Source organism: Telmatherina bonti (genome assembly GCF_933228915.1).
Source record: "Telmatherina bonti genome assembly, chromosome: 1".
NCBI classification, from domain to species: Eukaryota; Metazoa; Chordata; class Actinopteri; order Atheriniformes; family Telmatherinidae; genus Telmatherina; species Telmatherina bonti.
The window spans coordinates 33816312-33836493 of record NC_136619.1 but is presented as its reverse complement, the minus strand read 5'-3'; the positions used below and the strand labels follow the sequence as shown (position 1 = coordinate 33836493).

General features: G+C 43.6%; 1 protein-coding gene across 1 annotated transcript in view; it reads right to left on the bottom strand.

Moving 5' to 3' along the window:
- The window catches only part of tle3b (TLE family member 3, transcriptional corepressor b), a 30195-nt gene extending 10035 nt beyond the window's left edge, over positions 1-20160 (bottom strand). Inside the window, exons 1-9 of the mRNA XM_079245821.1 lie at positions 19767-20160; positions 19045-19266; positions 18411-18511; positions 18092-18155; positions 16021-16065; positions 10141-10203; positions 8717-8791; positions 2210-2414; positions 1528-1544 (exon numbers count right to left, since the gene is read on the bottom strand). Coding sequence (XP_079101947.1) covers positions 1528-1544; positions 2210-2414; positions 8717-8791; positions 10141-10203; positions 16021-16065; positions 18092-18155; positions 18411-18511; positions 19045-19068 — 594 coding nt within the window. The 5' untranslated portion in view covers positions 19069-19266; positions 19767-20160. The remainder of the gene's footprint in view (positions 1-1527; positions 1545-2209; positions 2415-8716; positions 8792-10140; positions 10204-16020; positions 16066-18091; positions 18156-18410; positions 18512-19044; positions 19267-19766) is intronic.
- Between the last annotated feature and the right edge of the window lie 22 nt (positions 20161-20182).

Below are 20182 nucleotides of genomic sequence, written 5' to 3'. Positions count from 1 at the left end.
AGAAAAGAAAGGAGCCATGAAAGAGGCAGAGTGAGAAAATTGGAAGGTTAAAAAGAAAAGAAAAGAAAAAGACAAGAGAGCAAAATGGGAAAGGAAGTTGGCAAGCGGTGAGAGCATGGCAGTGAGTTCTCCCCACTAGTGGGAACACCCGGACAAGCTGGCACTTTCTCAGAAGCTGCAAACAGGGTTTTTGTAGTCTGGGCGCTGGTGTGGTGGCTCTGCCAATCAGACCAAAAGGCAAAGAGAGGAGGGGTGGGGGTGAAGCCCAGAAGACCCTGAAGCCAGCTCACATTATCAAGCAGCGTGATAAATCCCTGCTGCCATCAGAAACAAAGACACGGTGAAAGAAGGGAGTCTGAGGAAAAAGATGAGCAGTACAAAGAGGTTACAGCTTGGAAACAAAATGAATGGATGACATAAAAGAGAAGAGCTGAGCCAAGCAAAGTGGAGGCGATTAAACTGTGGCATATTCTTAGACCACCTCCTTTACAACGTCCCTCTTTCTCAGCCACAAAACACAGGGGTACACTTCTCCTTACTGAGTTCATCCAGCAGTTTTCTGACTCCTTCTCAGGTCAAAACATGGAGATTTGTTCAGCTACTGTTGTAGAAAAGAAAGCCGACAAGTTTTAGTCTGGCTTAGTGTGAAGATGCCGTCTGAGAGACAAAAATCTCCTGCAGCAACACAGTTCGTCTCCGAGGCTGCAAACTTCAAGGATTTCTTAGTTCAGTAATCCTGCACTTCCCTCCAACTGTGCTATCAGATGACCTGAGACAACAGGACAGGAGGACTGTGTGTGTGTGTGTGTGTGTGTAAAAGAGAAGGGGAGGAGGGTGGTACTAAGATCAGGTAAGCTGGTATTGGCAGTCGCTCATCACCAAATGAGAAGAGAGAAGAGTTTGTGTTTCCTTCTGACATGAGTAGGCTCATTCAGGATGGTCAGTCAATGGGAACTTAATCTGGCTGAGCAGATCCAGCCGAGCGTTACACTCCAGCTAACAGAGCTTTAAGCCAGTCCTATAAACAAGGACTTTAACATGAGAAGGAAGACAGATAGAGACGACCAAGACAGAGGATGAAAGAAAAAGTGATGGGAAAGGGTAAACGACTGAGATAAGAACACACAGCAGTAAATAAAAGAAAAGGAGAGCGGTAGATGAAAGGGGGTGAAAATGAGTCAGGTATTGGACACATGAAACAGTAAATCCTCTGAAGTGATTAGCGAGAAAGAGAAGGAGAGTCAAAGTCACTTTTAATTGTGTTTAAATTAAAGGAGGTAGCAGACTACTAATCCTTGTCCGGTGATTGGAGTCATTTTCCACCTGGATTAGATGGCACAGCCTTATTGGGCCAGAAGTCATTTGATTTCAGTCAGCTTATACCCCCTGAGTACAAAAATGTGTGTGTTCTTACACAGAGAGCATGAATTTCTATTTAAGAGTTGGCTTAAGTTTATGTAAAGTACACCTAATCACCAAACACAGCGAGCCTGTGACCGGCAAAGTCAAGTTGGACAGTCAACATACCGTGCTGGACTCACGTTCTTTCAGGGGAATGGCCAGAGGCGAGTGAAACGATGAGGGGCCAGGAGAGAGGAAAGCAAAACACAAATTAGTACGGACTAACAGAGACTCTACAATTTAACAGTAATAAACTTACTACTCCGAAAGATGATGCTCATTTCTGCAAACAGGTTCATCTGACTTAGTTAAAACTTGCTAAAAATTCGCTCTCTGGAGAATATTTAAGTCACATTTAGTATGGCGTTACATTATAAAGCACCACAATGGAGGATCCGATTGGATTATTTATTTAAAAAAATAGTCTAAGTCATGAGTAAATCATTTGTTGTTGATGTGTGAAGCCATGGTTCACTTGTTGTAAAGCCTTTAAAAGTTATATATAAACATCCAAACACATAACTATGTGCGACTAAAATTAACACCCACATCCCTGATAAATGATTCATCAGCACACACACAAACATGTTGCATGTCCACACATGCAGGATTGTTGAGTTTGGTTGTGTCACTATGAACAGTCAGGTCTCCAATCATAAGAAAACCACTGAAACTGTATTAATATGTTTATATGCGGGAACGCTTTGTCTTAAAAACAGACACTGATGTGTTTCCAGGAAAAATGCTATTCAGCAGGTATATCCGGTTCTTGCTGTAGGCGGTTTTTGCAGCAGGCTGTGCTGCTCACCTCTGTGCTCCAGGTCATGGTGGTTCTTTTCATCCTTTACAGGCAGGTGGGCCTGGCTGCCAAGAGCACCCAGCGCCAGGAGGCCGGAGCCAGCGCCCGTCACAGGAGGGATGCCGGGCGGCTGCAGGCCTGAAGGGTGAGGGGGCAGCTGGAGTGGCGGCCCGTGTGCAGCGTGAGAGAGGTGCTGAGCCTGAAGCTGCTGTTGCTGCAAACAAACGCAGAGAGAAAAGAGACAAAACAGAGGACAAGTGGGTCGGCTGGGAAATGATTCACTGAGTGACCGCACTGGACTCGAGCTTTACAGCTGGGTTTAGAAGCCAAACGGTCTGTTAACAAAAGCAGGGTGGTGGTCACTGCCAGCATGCAGCTCCAGCTCACTCGCTGTCCGATGAGCAATCAATCACCTCATTCATCACTGCACATAAAGCGATGCATGACACACCGCCTTCACTTCCATAACGTCCCATTTTTAAGATATTTAGCACGTAGCTGCAAGTTGCTATAAAACAGAATTCATAGAACCTTGTGAAGAGACCATGTGCTACAGAGACGTAACTAAGAACATTTACTCTGATTTATTCCGCTAATAAAACCAAGAATAAACTCTGATATGTTTGTAGTTACAAACTACCAGGCTACATGAAACGGTTCATTTTATTATCATCTGATCAATTTTATATGTTGTAAAATCACAAAAAAAGTTAAAATGATATATTTTTTTAAAAAGCTATTTTGTAACTACCCCCCCCCCCTTTTTTTTTTCCAAACAGATTACTAGATAAATATGCAAACAAGAAAGTATTTGATTCTTGACTAATTAAACCTGCAGTCCACTGTTCATCACTTTTCTGTCAACGTTGCAACATAAACGTGAAGCCAAGTTAAACTTTGTGGAAGGTTTTCACATGGAGGAGCTAAAAAGACCCCCACAGGTTCATTTAGAGACCAGACTTCTTTGTACCCACATTCTTCTTTGTTCCTCTTGCAAGTTTCCCCATTGTTTTATAAACGTATTGATGATACATGACCTTGTGTTAGCTAGCCATGTTCAGTTCAACATCCCTTCCAGCTGCCAGAAATGACAGTAAAGGGGGGTGAATTAATAGGTGAAAACTGAAAAAACCTTTCAACACTGGCAAGACAGCATGCTGTGCTCCAGCAAAATACTGGCAAGCACTAAGAGTGGAGAACACACACACACACACACCTCCCAAGAGGACGTGAATGTCTGTAAGAGGCAACCAGAGCTGAGAGGAGATAGACAGGAGTTAAATAGCCACTCAGGCAAGAGGGAAGCAAGTGCTTTAAAACAAGGTTAAATAACACTTAGCACATCCATCAAATGGCTCTCCAAAAAGAGAAATAACATGATTATCCTTCTGCTTGCTAGAAAGAACTTCAGTAACCTCATCCATACATTCATTACTTAAAATGGAGAAACTAGATGAGGGTAGATCTGGTGGCTTACCGCATTTAAAGGTTTATTTAGCAGCTGGCCATTATTCAGCCGGCTCATTATAGACCTGAAATCACCCCGATGGATAAAAGCAGCGAAGGGGCAGCATTGTTAATCTATACTGGTGGTATACTGGTGTGCCAAGCAGCCCATTTGTTGTGAAGACGCAAAAGCGATCAAAAATAGAGAAATGTAAGGGCCAGTCAATACGGAGGGGGGAGAAGCAGAATCACAAAAATAACAAGAGAATGAAAGAGAGTGGGCGAGGGATGGAGGCAGGGACGTCCCCATTGAGTGTGCCTAATGAGGAAAAGCGTGCAGGGATCATTATCAAGAAGCCTCATTAGCGAGCTATGGCTGAGAAGAAGGAGACAAGGAAGGGAAGTGATGAGGGGTGGGGGGAGAAAGGGGGGGGAGGAAAATAAATTGCTTTCAATTCAATATTCATGGATAAAGAGCTAGCTTTCTTTCACACTTATCTTTTTTCATTATGTGTAAATGCTGCAGCAGCTCCGGCAACTTCCACAGGAAACAGGCAATTAAAGTTAACTAGGCGAAGCTGGCTCCCTGCAGAACAGTACTGTCAGGTGGAACCAGCATCAACAGCACCAGCACAAACCAGCTGGCACACTGGCTTAATAAGTCTGGCAATGATCGACACATTACCCACTGAGCCTTACGGCAGCTCTGTAGCTCATCAGACTGCATTTTCTGCACTCGTCCACACACAGATTACACTCCAACCACAGACTGCATGTTAAAAACAGGACCACTTGGACTGAGACGCTGGAAACATTTTAGGTGAGTAACTGGGTAAATATAAGATTCTGTAAAATTTTCAGGCTTAGTTTCGTCTCCTTCCACAGAAACACGTTAATTTAACAGACACGTTAAATTAATGTTTGTACATCATTTCAAATTGAATATGTAAATAAAGTTTTGTCACCTTGTAAAAAAAATCTGCCTGAGAAATGTAAGTTTGTTAGTACATAGAAAGGGACACTGGTGCAGAAAGAGTTGTATAAAAACGTGCTTTTGTGGAGATCTGTTTAGCAAGACGCTGCGTGTGAGATTAAAGTTGCAGCTGCAGGTTTCTGGCCTCATCTTTAAACCTCCATCTGATTGGACGATGACAACTCAAACTGTCCAGTCAGAGAGCAGCTGTCTTCCTGTCCTTACACGCCGCCGTGCACTCTTAAAGGGTTGTAGGCAGATTTCAGTAACAGGTGGTGGTCTGTGGCACTAAATATGATGAAGTTTATCACCTTGTCAGATAAAACTATATCACTCAGCCCAAGTCTGGAGCAGCAGGTTCTACAGACCCAGTTTCTCTGCAAACCTCCACATTAGCCTCCATCCGGCTGTTACTGGTGACCACTCGCCTACCCTGGAATCAACGCTCCTCTGAACTGGTGCTGTTGCATTAGGAGGCTCACTGTGACGCTTCCTTGCCATTTTAAAACCAAGTGCCGCTTGTGGGAGGCCATTGGCCCCCAGGTAGACCATTGGCGGGAGGTGCCATAGTCTAGGAGATCATTTCAGTCCTCATCCATCTCTCACCTGCCTTGCTATATCATCTTCAACCTCTGGCCCTGAAGATCTGCCGTCAGAAGCATAGCTGGACGTAGCCGGCTGTAGCAGAGGCTACCCTGGAATTAATGCGCAGCTGGAGTAACGGAGGTTAAACAGAGAAGAGCGACTGCCAGTAGCAGCCGGGTGAAGAGGGCCTAAGAGTCAGACTGACACACAGGTAGTCGTGCAACCACAGTTCGCCCTGTAGGAGCCTGCAGCAGTGAGGAAGGACAGGAAGACGTCTGCTCTCTGACTGGGCTGTTTGATCTGTTATCATCCAATCAAATAGAAGTAGAAAGGCCGGGCCAAAAATCCTCATCTTTTTTGCTTTGCAGATGTTGACAGAAGTACTTCCGTTCTTCTTTACAAAATCACTTTCACAACCGGGCAAATGCTTTTCTGAGGCTGTCTGGTTGTGGTTTTTTTCTCCCAAAATGACAAAACTTGGGTCAAATACAAAATTAAAATTATTTCCAAACACAAATTTCCAGCTGCAAACTCTTCATGGCTTCATACTGAACCCATAAAACTCAAGCAATCCAAGACACTGACCATGAAGGCTGGGTAGACATGAGGTAGCTGCGGCGGCTGCTGCTGCGAGGTCAAAGGAGGGGAGAAGACATATTTAGCCAGCAGTGATAACTAGCAGTGATAACCAGCAACACCACCAGGGATGCACCTGTTGGTCCTTACTGGTGTTTATTTAAAAGTTCCTCTTTTAACTAATTTTACACTTTTCAACAATAAATAATTCACATTGGAAAGAGTATTTCAATAACAATCTCAAACGGGACACATGTACAAACCAAAAAGACAGAGCATCACAGCAGGTAGATGAAGCAGTAGAGGTGGCAAATCTTATCAAAACAAATATCATAATAATCCATTATAATTTTTTTTTGTCATTTTTATTGATCTTTTTATTTGTCTTCTTGGGCTTTAAAGCAGCAGAATGATGATCTGGCAACTGTGGTGGGGTTTTTTCCCAAACTGAAATTAAGAAAAATGACGAGAAAAGTTTTGCACATTTTTTTGTTGGTTTTAGTCTATAAAAATCAGCAATGTCGAAGAATCCAGAGAATTGCAATTTAAATCGAATCAGCGCCTAAAAAAATCAAACTGAATTGAATCGATGAAAGCACATCGTCACAGCCCTGTGAAGCCGTGACGTCTGACGCCAGGCTATGTAGACGTTACTGCTGCGTTCCACAGATTAGCATTTACACGAGTCATAATCAGCAGAGCACCATCTGTGGCTGACTGTTTAATTATTATCCAAACACAATCCTGCTCCATGTTGAAAAAATGGAAATGAAGGAAGGAACATGGAAATGAGGCAGCACCTCCGACACTTGTCAAATCACACTCAATCCTACGTCAAGCAAAACAGTGGAGATGCAGCAGTTTGTCCACAATGTGACCTCCTGGTATTGTTTATTATAAAACAAGGTCTTGGCTTTACGTTGATCACTACTTTTACTGTTTCTCAACTCTGTCCTCTCCTCAGATGCCAGCTGTCCAACATCTGTCTGACAGCTGCCACACATTCACCTTCAGCTTGCAGCTACTTTAGACACATTAAACATCTAATATGTTGTCTTAAATGCTTTGCTTGCGACGTTGTTCTGTGTTACGCTGGATGTGATACACTGCCCAAACATTATTTTTGGATCCCAGTTTTCGTGTTCATCTCTAGCTGTTAGATTTGTTGTTGGTAAATCAGAACATTAATCTAGTTTCTCAAACAAAGTAGCAGAAATCTCCCTGATGCTTTGTTTCTTCAAGGCTCTAATAACCAAACACCGCAGCACCGCCTGTGGAGACTGGAGATTGATCACCCGCCACATCTACAACACAAATAATTATCGCCAGTTTTCCTCTGTGCATGTGTTCGGTGTGGCCCCGCCCACTCCCATGTCGGCACGACTACGTGGACAGCCTCTCTGCTGTTCATTCATTTAAGAAATAATCTAAAAGAAAATGGAAACCAATCACCAGTAAAACTGGAAATTGGTATCATTGGACTTGACGACACGCTGCCCCCAAAAAACTGACCAATGACAAACCTCGGCTGAGGAGAGCTAATCTACGGTTTTATTAACAAAACAGCTAAAAATACTAAATATAAAACAGAAATTATTGTAGATCAAGACGGTTTTATCCAGAGAGAAGTGTGTGTGTTAACAGTTGGTGGTCAATTCCTGGTTTTTCTCTCTCACACACGCACACGCACACACACACACACACACACACACACACACACACACACACACACACTTTATCCAATTAATTCTGGGTTGCTGCTGTTTTCCAAAACCCAGAAACTCTGGTGAGAAATAATTCTGGAGACGATGTATTGCTGCATGTATTATTTTGTCTCCTCTGTAAACAGCAGAGTGAGGAAAACTTGTTTCCAGGTTATGGCTCGTCTGTGATTTCACTCAGAAATCATGAACTCAAAATAGTGGACACAAGATGGCTGCTAATGCTCATCTGCAGGTGGTTAAATCAGATATTAATACTGACAGGTAAAATTTGGCTGCTTTCTAACTGCTTCTCTCTCTGGCTCTGCTCATTCACAAAGGTATAATGGTCCAAGTGTACTCCCTGCTGATATGACATAGAAGCCGTGTTAACCATCAGGGAATGATGAATATACACTCCCAGGTAGGAACAACAGACATTTCTGTTCTCTCTGCTCTCCCAGTATTGATGCAGGTAGCCTAAAACCTTAATCTCACACACCTTCCAGACATTCAGTACGTGCAAAGTTCCTGCGGCTGTTATCTCTGTTGCAATCACAACACTTGTCCTGACCTGACCACTTTAATTCCTCCTGCTATTGGGTCAAAGGTAGGTAAGCCTGTTGGCTGGAACGTTTTATGTAATTAAAGTGCAGCCACGGTGAAATCGGAGAAAACCCATGATCCGATCTCAGTCTGGACTGTGTCACATTATATCAGATGGTTTTTTTTTTTTAACTCTGTACAAGAGGAGAAAAAAAACCAGAGCTGAGCTGAAGAACTGCATCCTATGTGCTGGCGGGTCATGATTAAGCAACAATCAGAGAAAATACAGCAGTAAACATCTTTCTGAAAGAGCATTGTCATCTCAAAAACACAATAAACTGCTGGAGACGGGGACATGTCTGCACAACCGAAGAGGACACAGTATGACTGGTTTGTATTCAGTCTGAACATTTAAATACCAGAGCAGAGGAGGAAATTGTAGCAGATTAATACTCTAAGCTGCTTTTTTCTCCTTTCACCCATATTTTCCTGCTAAATCAAAGACCTTTTTTCAAGTTAAAGAGCAACACTTCAGCTTTACTGCCAAAAGATGGCAAAACGCAGCCCTTATGTCAGTGTTAGACTGCTGGTCCTCCTCTGTGGGTGCAGCTTTGTCCCCGTCTTCAGGATGAATGAAGGAAGAAGAGGAGGTATACACACAGTTAGAGGCAGATTGGGAAGTCCACGTACCCCGATGATAGCATTCAGCTCAGTCATTGTCACCTGCTTGGCCCGTTCAACAGCCTGAGCCACCTGCTGTTGATGCTGCAGGATACAAACACAAAGATTAGTTTCCTGATGGAGAAAAGTCTGGTTATAAAGAGCAAAGCTCAGTCTGTTCTGCTCCACAGCTCTGAAAATCTACATTTCAGCTTAGAGGCGATAAATGATTCTTGAGCACAAATGTGAGCCCATCTCAGAAAATATAAAGACAGCCCAAAATATGTGCTGTGTCCCTCTCTGCTCAATGTGACACATAAAACACAGTAAAGAAAAACTGAGCTCATCTCAAAGGGCTGCAGTCGGAGTAACTAAGGCTAAACAAGCAAAAACACAGTTAGAGGAAATAAACACAAGAAAAGCTGAAACCTGGGTCAGGAAACAAGTTGTTTTGTTTTTTTACAAAAGCACTGAAAACTACTTTAATCTGTCGCATTTATTCAATTCTGCAGAAATAATAAAAAGGTTTGGTTGATTTTTTGTTAGATTACTTAGTCAGGTATTAAATTATTACAGCTATCAGCAGCAATAAGTGATTAAGATCTTTTTGGATGCGGTTACATGATATTTTTTAAACTCGAAAATAAATCATTTGGAAGTAAATCATTCATAATTAATGTATTCTCCTATGAGTTTACATGAAGATAATTCTGAATGAAGGTTTACATGAAACACGTCCTCTTTAAAGCGGCGGGTTGTGAAGGGTTCTGATTGGACAGAGGGTGCACGTGACGTATGACGTATACCGGAAATAGACAAAGTTGGCTCCCTGCTTCTCATCTTTTCAGTCGTAACTTGTAAAAACTACGTAATAAGTACCGGTTTCTCCGCTATTTTTATTATAAATGAGAAGTAGCAGCTCAACACGAGCATACTACTTCACTTTTTGCAACAACTGAAGAAAAGACAGACTACCGAACACGGGAGGCAAAACAACGCGCGTCATCGGGACAGGACGAGGGAAAGAGCATGTGCAGAACGTCTTTTAATAACTTAGAGCGGAAGTAATGTTTACATGACAGAGGAATTAAATAGTTTGGAATTAAAATGTGAATAAACCAGCCACTTACATCGGGATTTAGTTTTATTCCGAATAGAAATTTGCATTAGGAATAAAGTGTTTACATGGTCGTTTTTCATCAGTTTAAAGCAGAATTTACTTTTATTCAGCATTAAAGAGGAATTAAAACTTCCATGTAAACGCACGGTTTAAGTCTCTGACATTCACTTCATTATTGAAGTCACAGGATCTGTTGTTTGTGTTTTAATTCAATTCATATCTTGTGTAGAAGATTTCTTCCCACTAAAAAGGTCTTTCAGTAAACTGTGACAGTTTTACCCACTCTTCATGTACAATGTGAAAGAAATGTGCAGCTGGCATAGTTGATACTCACCTCTTGTGACAAGAACGGCATGATCTGAGCCAGAATTGCATTGAGGCGTTTGGCGATCTCCGTCTGTAGGGGGGGGGCATAAGAACAAGAGTATTTCAGCATCCTCCATGATACAGGAAACGGATTACGGGAGAAACGAGAAGTTTAATTATCTTTAAAATGATACTGTTTGCAGCATCCATCAGCCAAGTATTTCTAACTAAACTGGGACCGCCTTAGAACAAATTCACTCCCCCCTCTCTCCTGCCTCCATTAGGCTCAAGCCTTATTTCATTAGGAGGCTGAAATATGCTAATACCATCTGGCTGGAGAAAGCCTAATGAGGTCCATACTTCATAATTACGGCCCATAAAGAGGGGGGTAGGGCACACTGAAGCAGACAGGTTAACTGTGGTCTTATCTATCAGAGGCATCTCTGGTATCGACCACATAATATTAGCTGGCAGAGTAAGCTGATACTGCAGGGCTCCATGTACACGGAGCACTTTACAGTGCTGCATTTGGATAAATGGATATGCTTTCTACCGCACTTGAAGGTCCCAAGACATTCTGCCAAAGCCCATTTCCTTTTTTAAATTCTGCACTTTCCACACAGAGACGAGGAAGATGAAGAGTAGAGGAGGATGAACACAAAAGTGGAAAGCTGAAGAAAAGAACCAGCTGGGTGTGTTTGGTTTGATGAATGGTGAAGTGAAACCCTCTGATTTGAAACTACGGTAATGTGGTTTGACTGAACCGGGGGAGGTGAACTAATTGATTGTGAGAGATTAAGGGTGGAGGCCCAGCAGGTGTGTGTGGGTCGAAGAGGTCCTTCCCGCCATTTCATACACTGCTGCATTCCACTCATTTACTCCCTTAACCTTGTTTGACTGTGAAAGAGGGAGGGAGCAGAGACAGGAGGTGCCAGTAGCTTTCTGTACAACCTTTCTTTTTGGAGGGAGGGAGGGAGGGAGGGAAGAAGAAGAAGAGGGGGCAGACCTTTCCTGGCCTGTCAGGAATTATCTCACAACCCCCGTCTGACCTCAGACACACTGCTTTCTCCTCACCCTCGTCCTCCAAAAGATTCTTCACACCCCTTCATGCTAATCTCTGCTACTCTCCTCTGTGCCCTCCCTCCCTCCCGCTCATCTTCCCCCTCTTCTGTTGCTGGGGCAACGCTATCTGGCACGGCTTATCGTTATGTAAATTGGGCTGGGGCTCTGACCAGAACAGCCTGTAAAATCATATTAGGCGAAGCACAGAGGCAGGTCATTAAATTGAATTTTCGGCCTGTCGATCTGATCGGCACGGGAAATTAATGAGGGATAACTGGGAGAAGGGGGGGGAGGGAGGGCTGCACTGGGAGCAAGCTGACATAAAGAAGAGGTGGGCGACTCTTTGGGGACTCATAAAGCATCATCATTAGTGGGGGCTGTATATAATGACACCGGTAGGGAGGAGTGTTTCAGTGTTTCACTGCATCCTTGGAAATGGCTGCGAGGGGAGCAGCATGGGGTTTGTGGAAACAGCAGTTTGCTGATACGCTCTTCTCCGAGAGCAACGACATTATAAACCCTCAGTCACACAGAAAAGCATCCATTTGTTCACAGCAAATCACCGCTTCAGAGCTGCCATTTGGGGCCAGAAACATTCATGGAATTCAGGCCCATTTTTCTGAATTGTTTTGCATGTTGCGCTACAAAAAAAAACCCCACAGATTTCTCACAACCTGCAGCACCAATGCATGACAACAGGGCTGAAATCACACCAGGCGGCCTTTTCAAAGCCAAAATGTCCTGAATCGTTGACTTTGTGTGGATTTTACAACTAAGCTGGAATAACACTTTGGAGGCTGCAGATAAAACAAAGGAACTAGTTTCCTTTACTTCCACTTCTGTTTCACTCCGAGTCGCCCACTTATTACAAACTGAAGCCATTTAGGAGAAGGTGAAGGCAACCATGATGTGCGTCAACCTGAGAAACCCTTCAGATGTCATCAGCTTGCCCTTCCTTTTCACATTCAGACAAAGCTGAGAGTTCACGTTGAGCGGGGTAAAGCTGCACATGACGTATTCACACAGAATTTCTGACGGCCATTTTGAAGAGGGAAATACTGATAACTCATCTAGTGACTCACGGTACTCAGAACGACTCCCACTTTACTTTAGAGGAACTATTTGCTGCGGTGCTTTTACAGCAGAGAAAGAAAAGAGTTTATTGTCACTTTAAGCTGCTGGAAACAGAAGCCTTTGAGCTCGCAGAAGCTTTTCACTGCAGCTCCACAATTACAGGTACTCAGCGTTGTCTAGTAGCACCACAGCCTGGAGAGGCTCTCTATCCATTGCATCCCCCTGTCAATGGTGCGTTGAAAGCCATTTGGCTGTTTGTCGCTCCAGGCATTAGCCCCCGAGTGGAGAGCAAAGTCTCTGACGAGGATTCAATTGGTGAGGAAAACAAGTGGCATATGATGGGGGGGGGCAGAGATGCCTGGGAAATATCTTCTCAGCCAGAGCAGAGGAAGAAAGAGCCACTTAGAGGTATGTTGTTCATTACAAATGCATGGGGAATATTTTGCATCTGCATGTCGTCGTATTCTGAGCTCATTCTGGGGAAAAGGAAGCGACTTCCTCGTCTGCAGGGAAACATACAGAAACAGACGGTTCTCCATCACATTACATCTGATTTCGTTTCAGCTCAACCGGTCATGTTGGTATATTTATTTATCTTTTTTTGAATGATGAAGCTCACATGCACAGATATGTTAAGTCTCACCGTGATCTGGTTTATACACACACAGAAACAATAAGTGTGTAACATTGCACCTCCCAGCTCCTCCAGCCTGGCTATCATAATAAAGCACGTCTCATAGCCTCCAGTAACCTCATCAGCCTCCCCCGAGAGGCTTTGTGCGAGTGTGTGTTCTTCTAGTCAGTTTGTTTTGGCTTTGAGACAGATCGACCATCATCACCTTGGCAAACAATTCCAGGAATCCTGTATAAATTATTCATTTGCACAAGCTCTGTTTCTCCTTCCCTCTGCTCCTCCTTTCACCCTCTTCCTCCAGGAAACAGACACGAGTCTCCTTGATAAAGCTCTTTCTCCGTCCCCCCCCCCCCCCCCCCCCCCCCTTCTCCGTCCCCCCCCCCCCCCCCTTCTCCGTCCCCCCCCCCCCCCCCCCCCCCCCCCCCCCCCCCCCCCCCCCTCACTCATTCAACAAGTCAGGAAACTGATGAAAAAAAAAAGCAGCACATTCACAAAATGGCTACCTGTAGTGGAAACAAAGTCAGGCAAACGTCTTCGGATCCGTTCAGTTAATTCTCATGGCTGATCTATCATTTTCTCCTCATGTTGCTTCTGAGTTATCAAAGAAGGAGCTGAAATCCAAATGTAAGCAAGTGCACAACAGATAAACAGAGAGCACATCAGAGAGGTAGTGAAAACAAAGCAGCCCCCCCCCCCCCACAGTCAGCAGGGCACGTTGCTGAGGCAGCCTAATGAGCTGCGCTAATTAAAATCACTTATTGACAGCAAGCGAGGGTGATTACCTCCACCCCGCACTCTCTGCCATCATAAGAGACACTGTCAAAACAAATTACCTCCCAGCAGCCACACAGTTCCCTTTCATAGCAACCATTCAGCCCAGAAGTCGCACGGAGGAAACGGCTTGAATTACGGTACGTTTGTGTGAAAATACACAAATACTGTTACCATGTAACACGTATGCACATTCGCTTCCTTCCAGTCCAGCTTTGTTGGGATAAAAAAGACAAATTTATCATGTTTTTTTTCTTTTTTTACACAGGACGCCCGCCTGCATCCAATAATCCAGCCTTTCATGGCGATAACAGGACCGTCTGTTTACCTCTTGCTGATGTCATCACAAACACTTGTTCACCAGGGATGGGAGAGGGGGGGGAAAGGAGGGTGGCAGGAGCCATGCATTATTCAGAGACCTCTCCACTGCGCTTATTGACAAACAAAGGAGATGCACTGGACAAGTCGATTAACCCATTTACCCCAGAGCCTCCCCTCTGCTCCTCCATCCACCTTTTCTCTGCATTTGTTTTGTCCACCGCCACCAGCGTCCTCCCATTAATGGCCAGCTTCACCTCCCCCCCACCCCCCACCATGCACTGCTTTAGCCTCCTGACTGTTGACATGCGCCAGCACAAAACACTCAAGAAGGTGGAGGAGAGGTGGGGTGGGGAGGTGTAGCTCCTTAATAAACAGAAAAATACACCTAGCAAGCACACACACACACACACACACACACACACACACACACACACACACACACACACACACACACACACACACACACCAACATGCGCCAACAGCAACGTCTGCACCTGATGAATTGCAAACTGTGCTGCTGTTCCAACTGGGCCACCCTCCCACTGATGCCATTAACCTTCTGGATCTGAGGGCCAGGAAGCCTCCTCCCCTCTGCTCTCCATCTCACCTTCTGCCTCAGCGACACACTCTCATACATCATATCGTACTACTAATGACTTAAGAGCCATCATTCACTTCACATCCAGGAGACACAGGGGGGAGGCGATGAAAAGGCATGAGGGCACAAAGAGGAGGGTGAAAAGGAGAAAGGAGGAAGTAAACGTGACAGAAAGTCTGAATCAGAAATGGTGGAGTGAGGAGATAAAAGGATGACACCTGGAGACTTTCTGAAGCTTCTGAGAAATCAGAATAAAACGTGATGATCAGGGTCTCATAAAGCTCTTGTAACGCCTCAAGTCACAACTTTAGCTAATGAGAGGGGATTTGTAGAGTTTCGTGGTTCAATCTGATTTTTGGGAGGAGCTACTACTGATAAATCTGCAGTCTGTGACGACTCAGCAAAAACCTAAACCTGACCAATCCAAAGGTTACTCAGCAGGTTACAGCTGAACAGCTGACGTGGTGTACAGCGATCCTGTGTGTGAATAAAGATGCTTCAATACTTCCAGATATCTGACAGATGTTAAAATATTTACCTGTTAACAGATGCTGCTTCTTTTAATCTGCACAACCAGACATGAAGCTACAAGCTGCTATCATATAAGACACATTTTAGTTTAGTCTTTCACTGCTTCATGTAAATAAGCACTCTGAGCTCAGACTGGCATCCTTGGTGGGGGGGGGGGACTAGTAGTTTGCTAATTAAATCAAAATACTAAAGATTTTCAATTTCATGTGAAATTGAAAATAATTTAGCAAATATTGCAACAAAACAAAAAACGCAGACTCCAGTGAAACCTCCGTCTTCATTACAGAAGACAGATTTAATAACAAGGTCATCTAATAAAGTTATTTGTTTACATAATAAAAAAATATCAGCGCATTTCAGCAGGGTGCATTTTTAATTAACTTACAGTTTATTTTAATAAACCTGCCTTTAATACTACTTTAAAGCGTCTGCAACACACTTGTTCACTCACACTTCCAGCTCTTTGTTGTAGAAAGTTGGATATTTTTGCCTGGCTCTTCTGTACCAGTAGGCTGTGCGGCTGCACGGTGCCCAGTGCAGGATGGCAGCTGAACCAATGAGCTTTTAGCCTGACTGGCACAGAAGATGAAGACTAAACAGCGCAGGCATTTATTTGCACACACTCACAAGGACAAACCACTCAAAAACACATCCTCTCAGACTGTCTGCCAAATACTTCACTTTAATCTTATCATGCCATCCCCATCAGACAGCGTGCCCTCAGCCTTGTTTGGCCTGTCAGCATTTTCACTACAGGAAGCCGGTGTGTGTACGTCTCCTAAAGGCTTTCAGGAATGCGGGTAGAAACTGAGGTCGGGTATGCTTGCATGCATGTGTTCATATTCCACAAACACTGAAAGGGAAAAAAAAAGGAGTGTTTTGACTGTACACAGACCAACGCTGATATGGCTACATACCTGTTTGTGCATCTCAATGTTGAGCCCGTAGGACATCTCATAGTACTGTAAAACAAAGGAGACAAAAGATTTTTAAAATAAAAATAGCTAAAATACTTTTCCATTCCTATATTGGATCAGCATATCGATGAAAAGCTTATATTATTAAAGCTTATAATATCAGAGATTTGCTCTGTTGTACCACCTCTGTGTGACAGGCTTTATAAAAAACAGCAACTGACTGATAAGACGTTTTAATCAGACCTGTAAAAAAAAACTCCAACAATAAAATAGAACTATATGTTGCAAAATAGCACTGAACCACCAAAACCACACATGAAGGTTGACAACTTCATGTACTTTTTGCTGCCACAGCAGACTGTTTACTTCTGCTTGCCACTGCTATTGTGTTTGAGCACAAAAGCCATTTGAATTCTAAAACCAAGAAGAAACAAGACTATCTGTGAACGACTGCAAAAAAAACTGGGTCTGCCAACAGAGTTAAACTGAAGCCGTGTTGTTTGTCTTCTTTATCAAACACCCTCCGGTGATTAGATCGACTCAAACCACCTTCTGGTTCCTCAAAAGGAAAATATTTAATAAGCGCATTGTTAACATGTCATTCCTTTTATGCAAACGCAAGATAAGGGTGCTTACTCAATCCGAGACTATATGGTTAGATCACTTTTCAGGTATACTTTTCCTTCCTCATGTTTGTAATAAAAAGAATTTTTTAATTTGGATTACATTTACTACAGATTAACTTGCCTGTATTTGGCAGCAAAGCAGCTATGAAATGAATAAAGTTAAATGTATCTGCAGTACAATGATCACCGCTTTTCATTTAACTCTTTTCATCACATTTCTTAAATCAGACACTTGTCTGAGTTCTTAAATATGGTTTCAATAAAACTAAATAAGCGCTGCCTAATGCAGCAAACTTCGCTCTAAATTTCAGATAGCTTAATAGTTACGGATTCATTTATTATTACTCACCAATCTTTATTAATGAAGCTGTAATAAAAGCTGCAAGTCAAGCTTGTCACCAGTTCCTGTTTTGCTGATTGTCTACATTATCTGACATGTTGTAGACAAACAAACTACTTAGACAACTACTGTGTTTTGTCAACTAACCCAAAATCAAAATAAAATTAGGTTTTAACCATAAATACTCCAGAAAAGCTGCAAATGTTCACATCAGAGAAGTAAACAGCTCCTTTAGCCCCGGGATGCCCAAAGTCGGTCCTTTAGGGCCGCTGTCCTGCAGGATTTCCATGTATTCCTGCTCCAACACATCTGGCACCCATTTAATGGATCCAATGCAGGTCTGCACAATGACATATTAGCTTGAGTCAGGTGTGTTGGAGCAGGAAAACCTGCAGGATTGTGGCCTTCGGGGACCGGAGCTGGACACCCCTGCTTTAGCCGTTCTACATGGTAAAGCTGAAGCAATAACTCCGATACCAAAACAGAAGCAAACTCTGTTTCAGTTTCAAACGCATGCAGAGGTCTATTCCCTTCATGTCAAGAGATCATGATGTTTATTGAGTTGAATGCAATTTTTATTAGGAGATTTAGAATAAATGGTATCAAATAAAAGGACCAAAACTGGTGTAATAGCTCTACAAAAACATTCGGCACCAACAAAACTTAAGTTACAAACTATCAAGAGTCCGTATCTGAGAAAGCCATGGCTGTGACCCCACGGTCCACTGTCTGAGAGTTGGCTTTAATAATAACAATAACAACAATAAAACAACAGAAAAGCCTCTGATTCAGCCACAAAGCCAGCAGAGAAGTCATTAACCCCCAGTGGGTCATGAAGGGGGTGTTAGGGAGGGGATGCCTGAGGGTCACAAAGAGGACCCTTGAGGTCACACCCTAAATCAATAGCTGGACATTTGACCCCTGCTAAAGTTTCAGCTACTCCTTAGTTCATCCACACCCTGCACCTTTTTATCCAACGCCTGAGTCAAATATCTGACAAGGTCTGCGCTAAACACCGACTGCACCACCTGTGACTGTTCACCTGAGGCAAAAGGGAGGGTACGCCATTAAATCAGGTTCCCAGCTTTACAGCTGCAACACTTACCATGACGTAGTGACGCTGCATTTCTGTCTTTTCATTGGCCAGTTTATCATACTCCACTTTAAGACTTAAGGAGAAAAAGAGAAAAATGGAGTCATCTTAATGGTAAATAAGGACTGTCAGACATTGTGAAGAGCAAACACCTTCGCTGTAGTGCTCACGCAGGAAATTAGCTTTAAAGACTCATATTTTACGTGATAAAGCAGTTTCAGATTTAGCATCAACTTGCTAGTGTGAAGTTGTTGTCGCGGAACAGAGCAGAAGCAGTTTCCTCATATTGTTTCCAGGAAGGCAAAGCTGTTTACAGTAGACTAGTCATTACCTGTGATACTGGGCCTGTAGGAACTGAAATTCGTCTTTGATCCTGTCGCAGGACTCTGCCACTGTGAACTTGAAGCCAGGCTGCCCTGGCTGGTGAGGTGCCTAAAAGAAGTTGGGAACATCACAGGTGTAAAAATCATCATTACATCTCTTTCTGCTTCGTCTGAGAAAACAAAGCACTCCATCGCTTCATGGTTTGTCATCTCACATCCCCTGAGCCTCAGCTGATGGAGGAGAGGGCTGCTTTCACTCAGCAACATGAGCAACAACAAAGGTGAAGCACTTAATCCATGAAGAAAGAGCTGTTGTATGATATGCAGGGGGAAACCACTGTGTTTAGGGAAAATAAACACAGTTCCTGAACATGCAACTAAAAAACTACAAAAACATGGCTTTCAGAAATGAAGTCAGAGGATGATGATGATTTTGCTTTACTGGATTGTAAAGCTAAATTTCTAATGTTTGCATTGATAAAACACCATTTCTTTTTCTCCTGCCTGCATGAAGCGCCTCAGTAACACCAGTCCGGACCAGACAGCAGGATCTGGATCAGCAGCTCCAGTCTCACTTAATTAAGCTATTTTGAAGGCTGGTGTATTTGCATCAATTAAACAGTGACAAAGACAGCTACTTACCGGATGCCGGCCTTGTGGATACATGTCGAGTCTTTTACACAAGGGAATGGATGCGTTTTTCTCCCTCTTTCTTTCCGTAATCCCAGTGAAGGTGCGGTAAATCACCGCCACCTCCTCCCCGATGTGCGCAGGATGGCGGCGGACAAAGCCTCCTCTCGGCTGCGAGGCGCACTTTCAGCCCACAACCACTGGATGTATCACCTCCTCAGCCTGTCTGTGTACCTGAACAAGAATGAAACGGAGCTGAAGGGCAGGATCACACAGACACCACGTAAATAAATAACCACAAAAAAGTTGATGAAGCCTGAAACGACCAACTAGACTGCCGTCAGTTACGTAAAATTAAAGTAGTTGTTATTTCTCTGTTGTTGTTTTTTTTTTTAAATAAGAATAAATCAAATATTTCCTCAAGTTCTTCCAGTTTTCAATCTGACGCCTCGGTTCGTGTCACACTGAGCAAAAACAATCAATCTTTGATCTTCGCGCACCAAATAAATCCCAAAGTTTTTACTTTTCAGCAGAACCGCAGCGGCAGGATGTCTTTGCTTTTCTCGTAAATCTAACGAGTTGGCTTCCTTAAAGAGAAAAAAAAAAACACGCAGCTGTGTGTTTTTTGGTGGTCCAGATAGATCAGAAAACAAGAAGCTGCTGCTTTCAAAGCTCCCATAAAGCCGCAGCAACACTGCCGCCTTGTTAGCGGCTCTCCGTGTCGCCCTTTTTACCTTTGTCTTGGCAGATTCCTCCCTTCCTCTCCACAGGTAAATAGTATCCACACACGGCTTTATATCCCTCACCGCAGACTTATGGAGGCAGAAAATATCTGTCGTCCTTTGTGTTTTTCATATACTTGTTCTTTGGCCCCTGAGAGTCCTTTCAAGCCCTGCGACTCCGAGGCGGAGCGCGTCGCTCCGTCCGTCCGATCGGACGCTGGAAACCCCTCCACCAAAGACTGCTGGCCGCAGACAACTTCAACCACAGCCGGTGTTAGATCCAGAAGCAGTCCGAGAATCTTCCAGAAACTCCCGATATTACAACTTGGTGACTAAATCGGTATTTTTTGTTAAAATGTCGACCTTTGTGAAACGCACCGCCAGCCTGCAGTTGGGCTCCCAGTTCCTCCGCCGCGCGCTGTGCCACA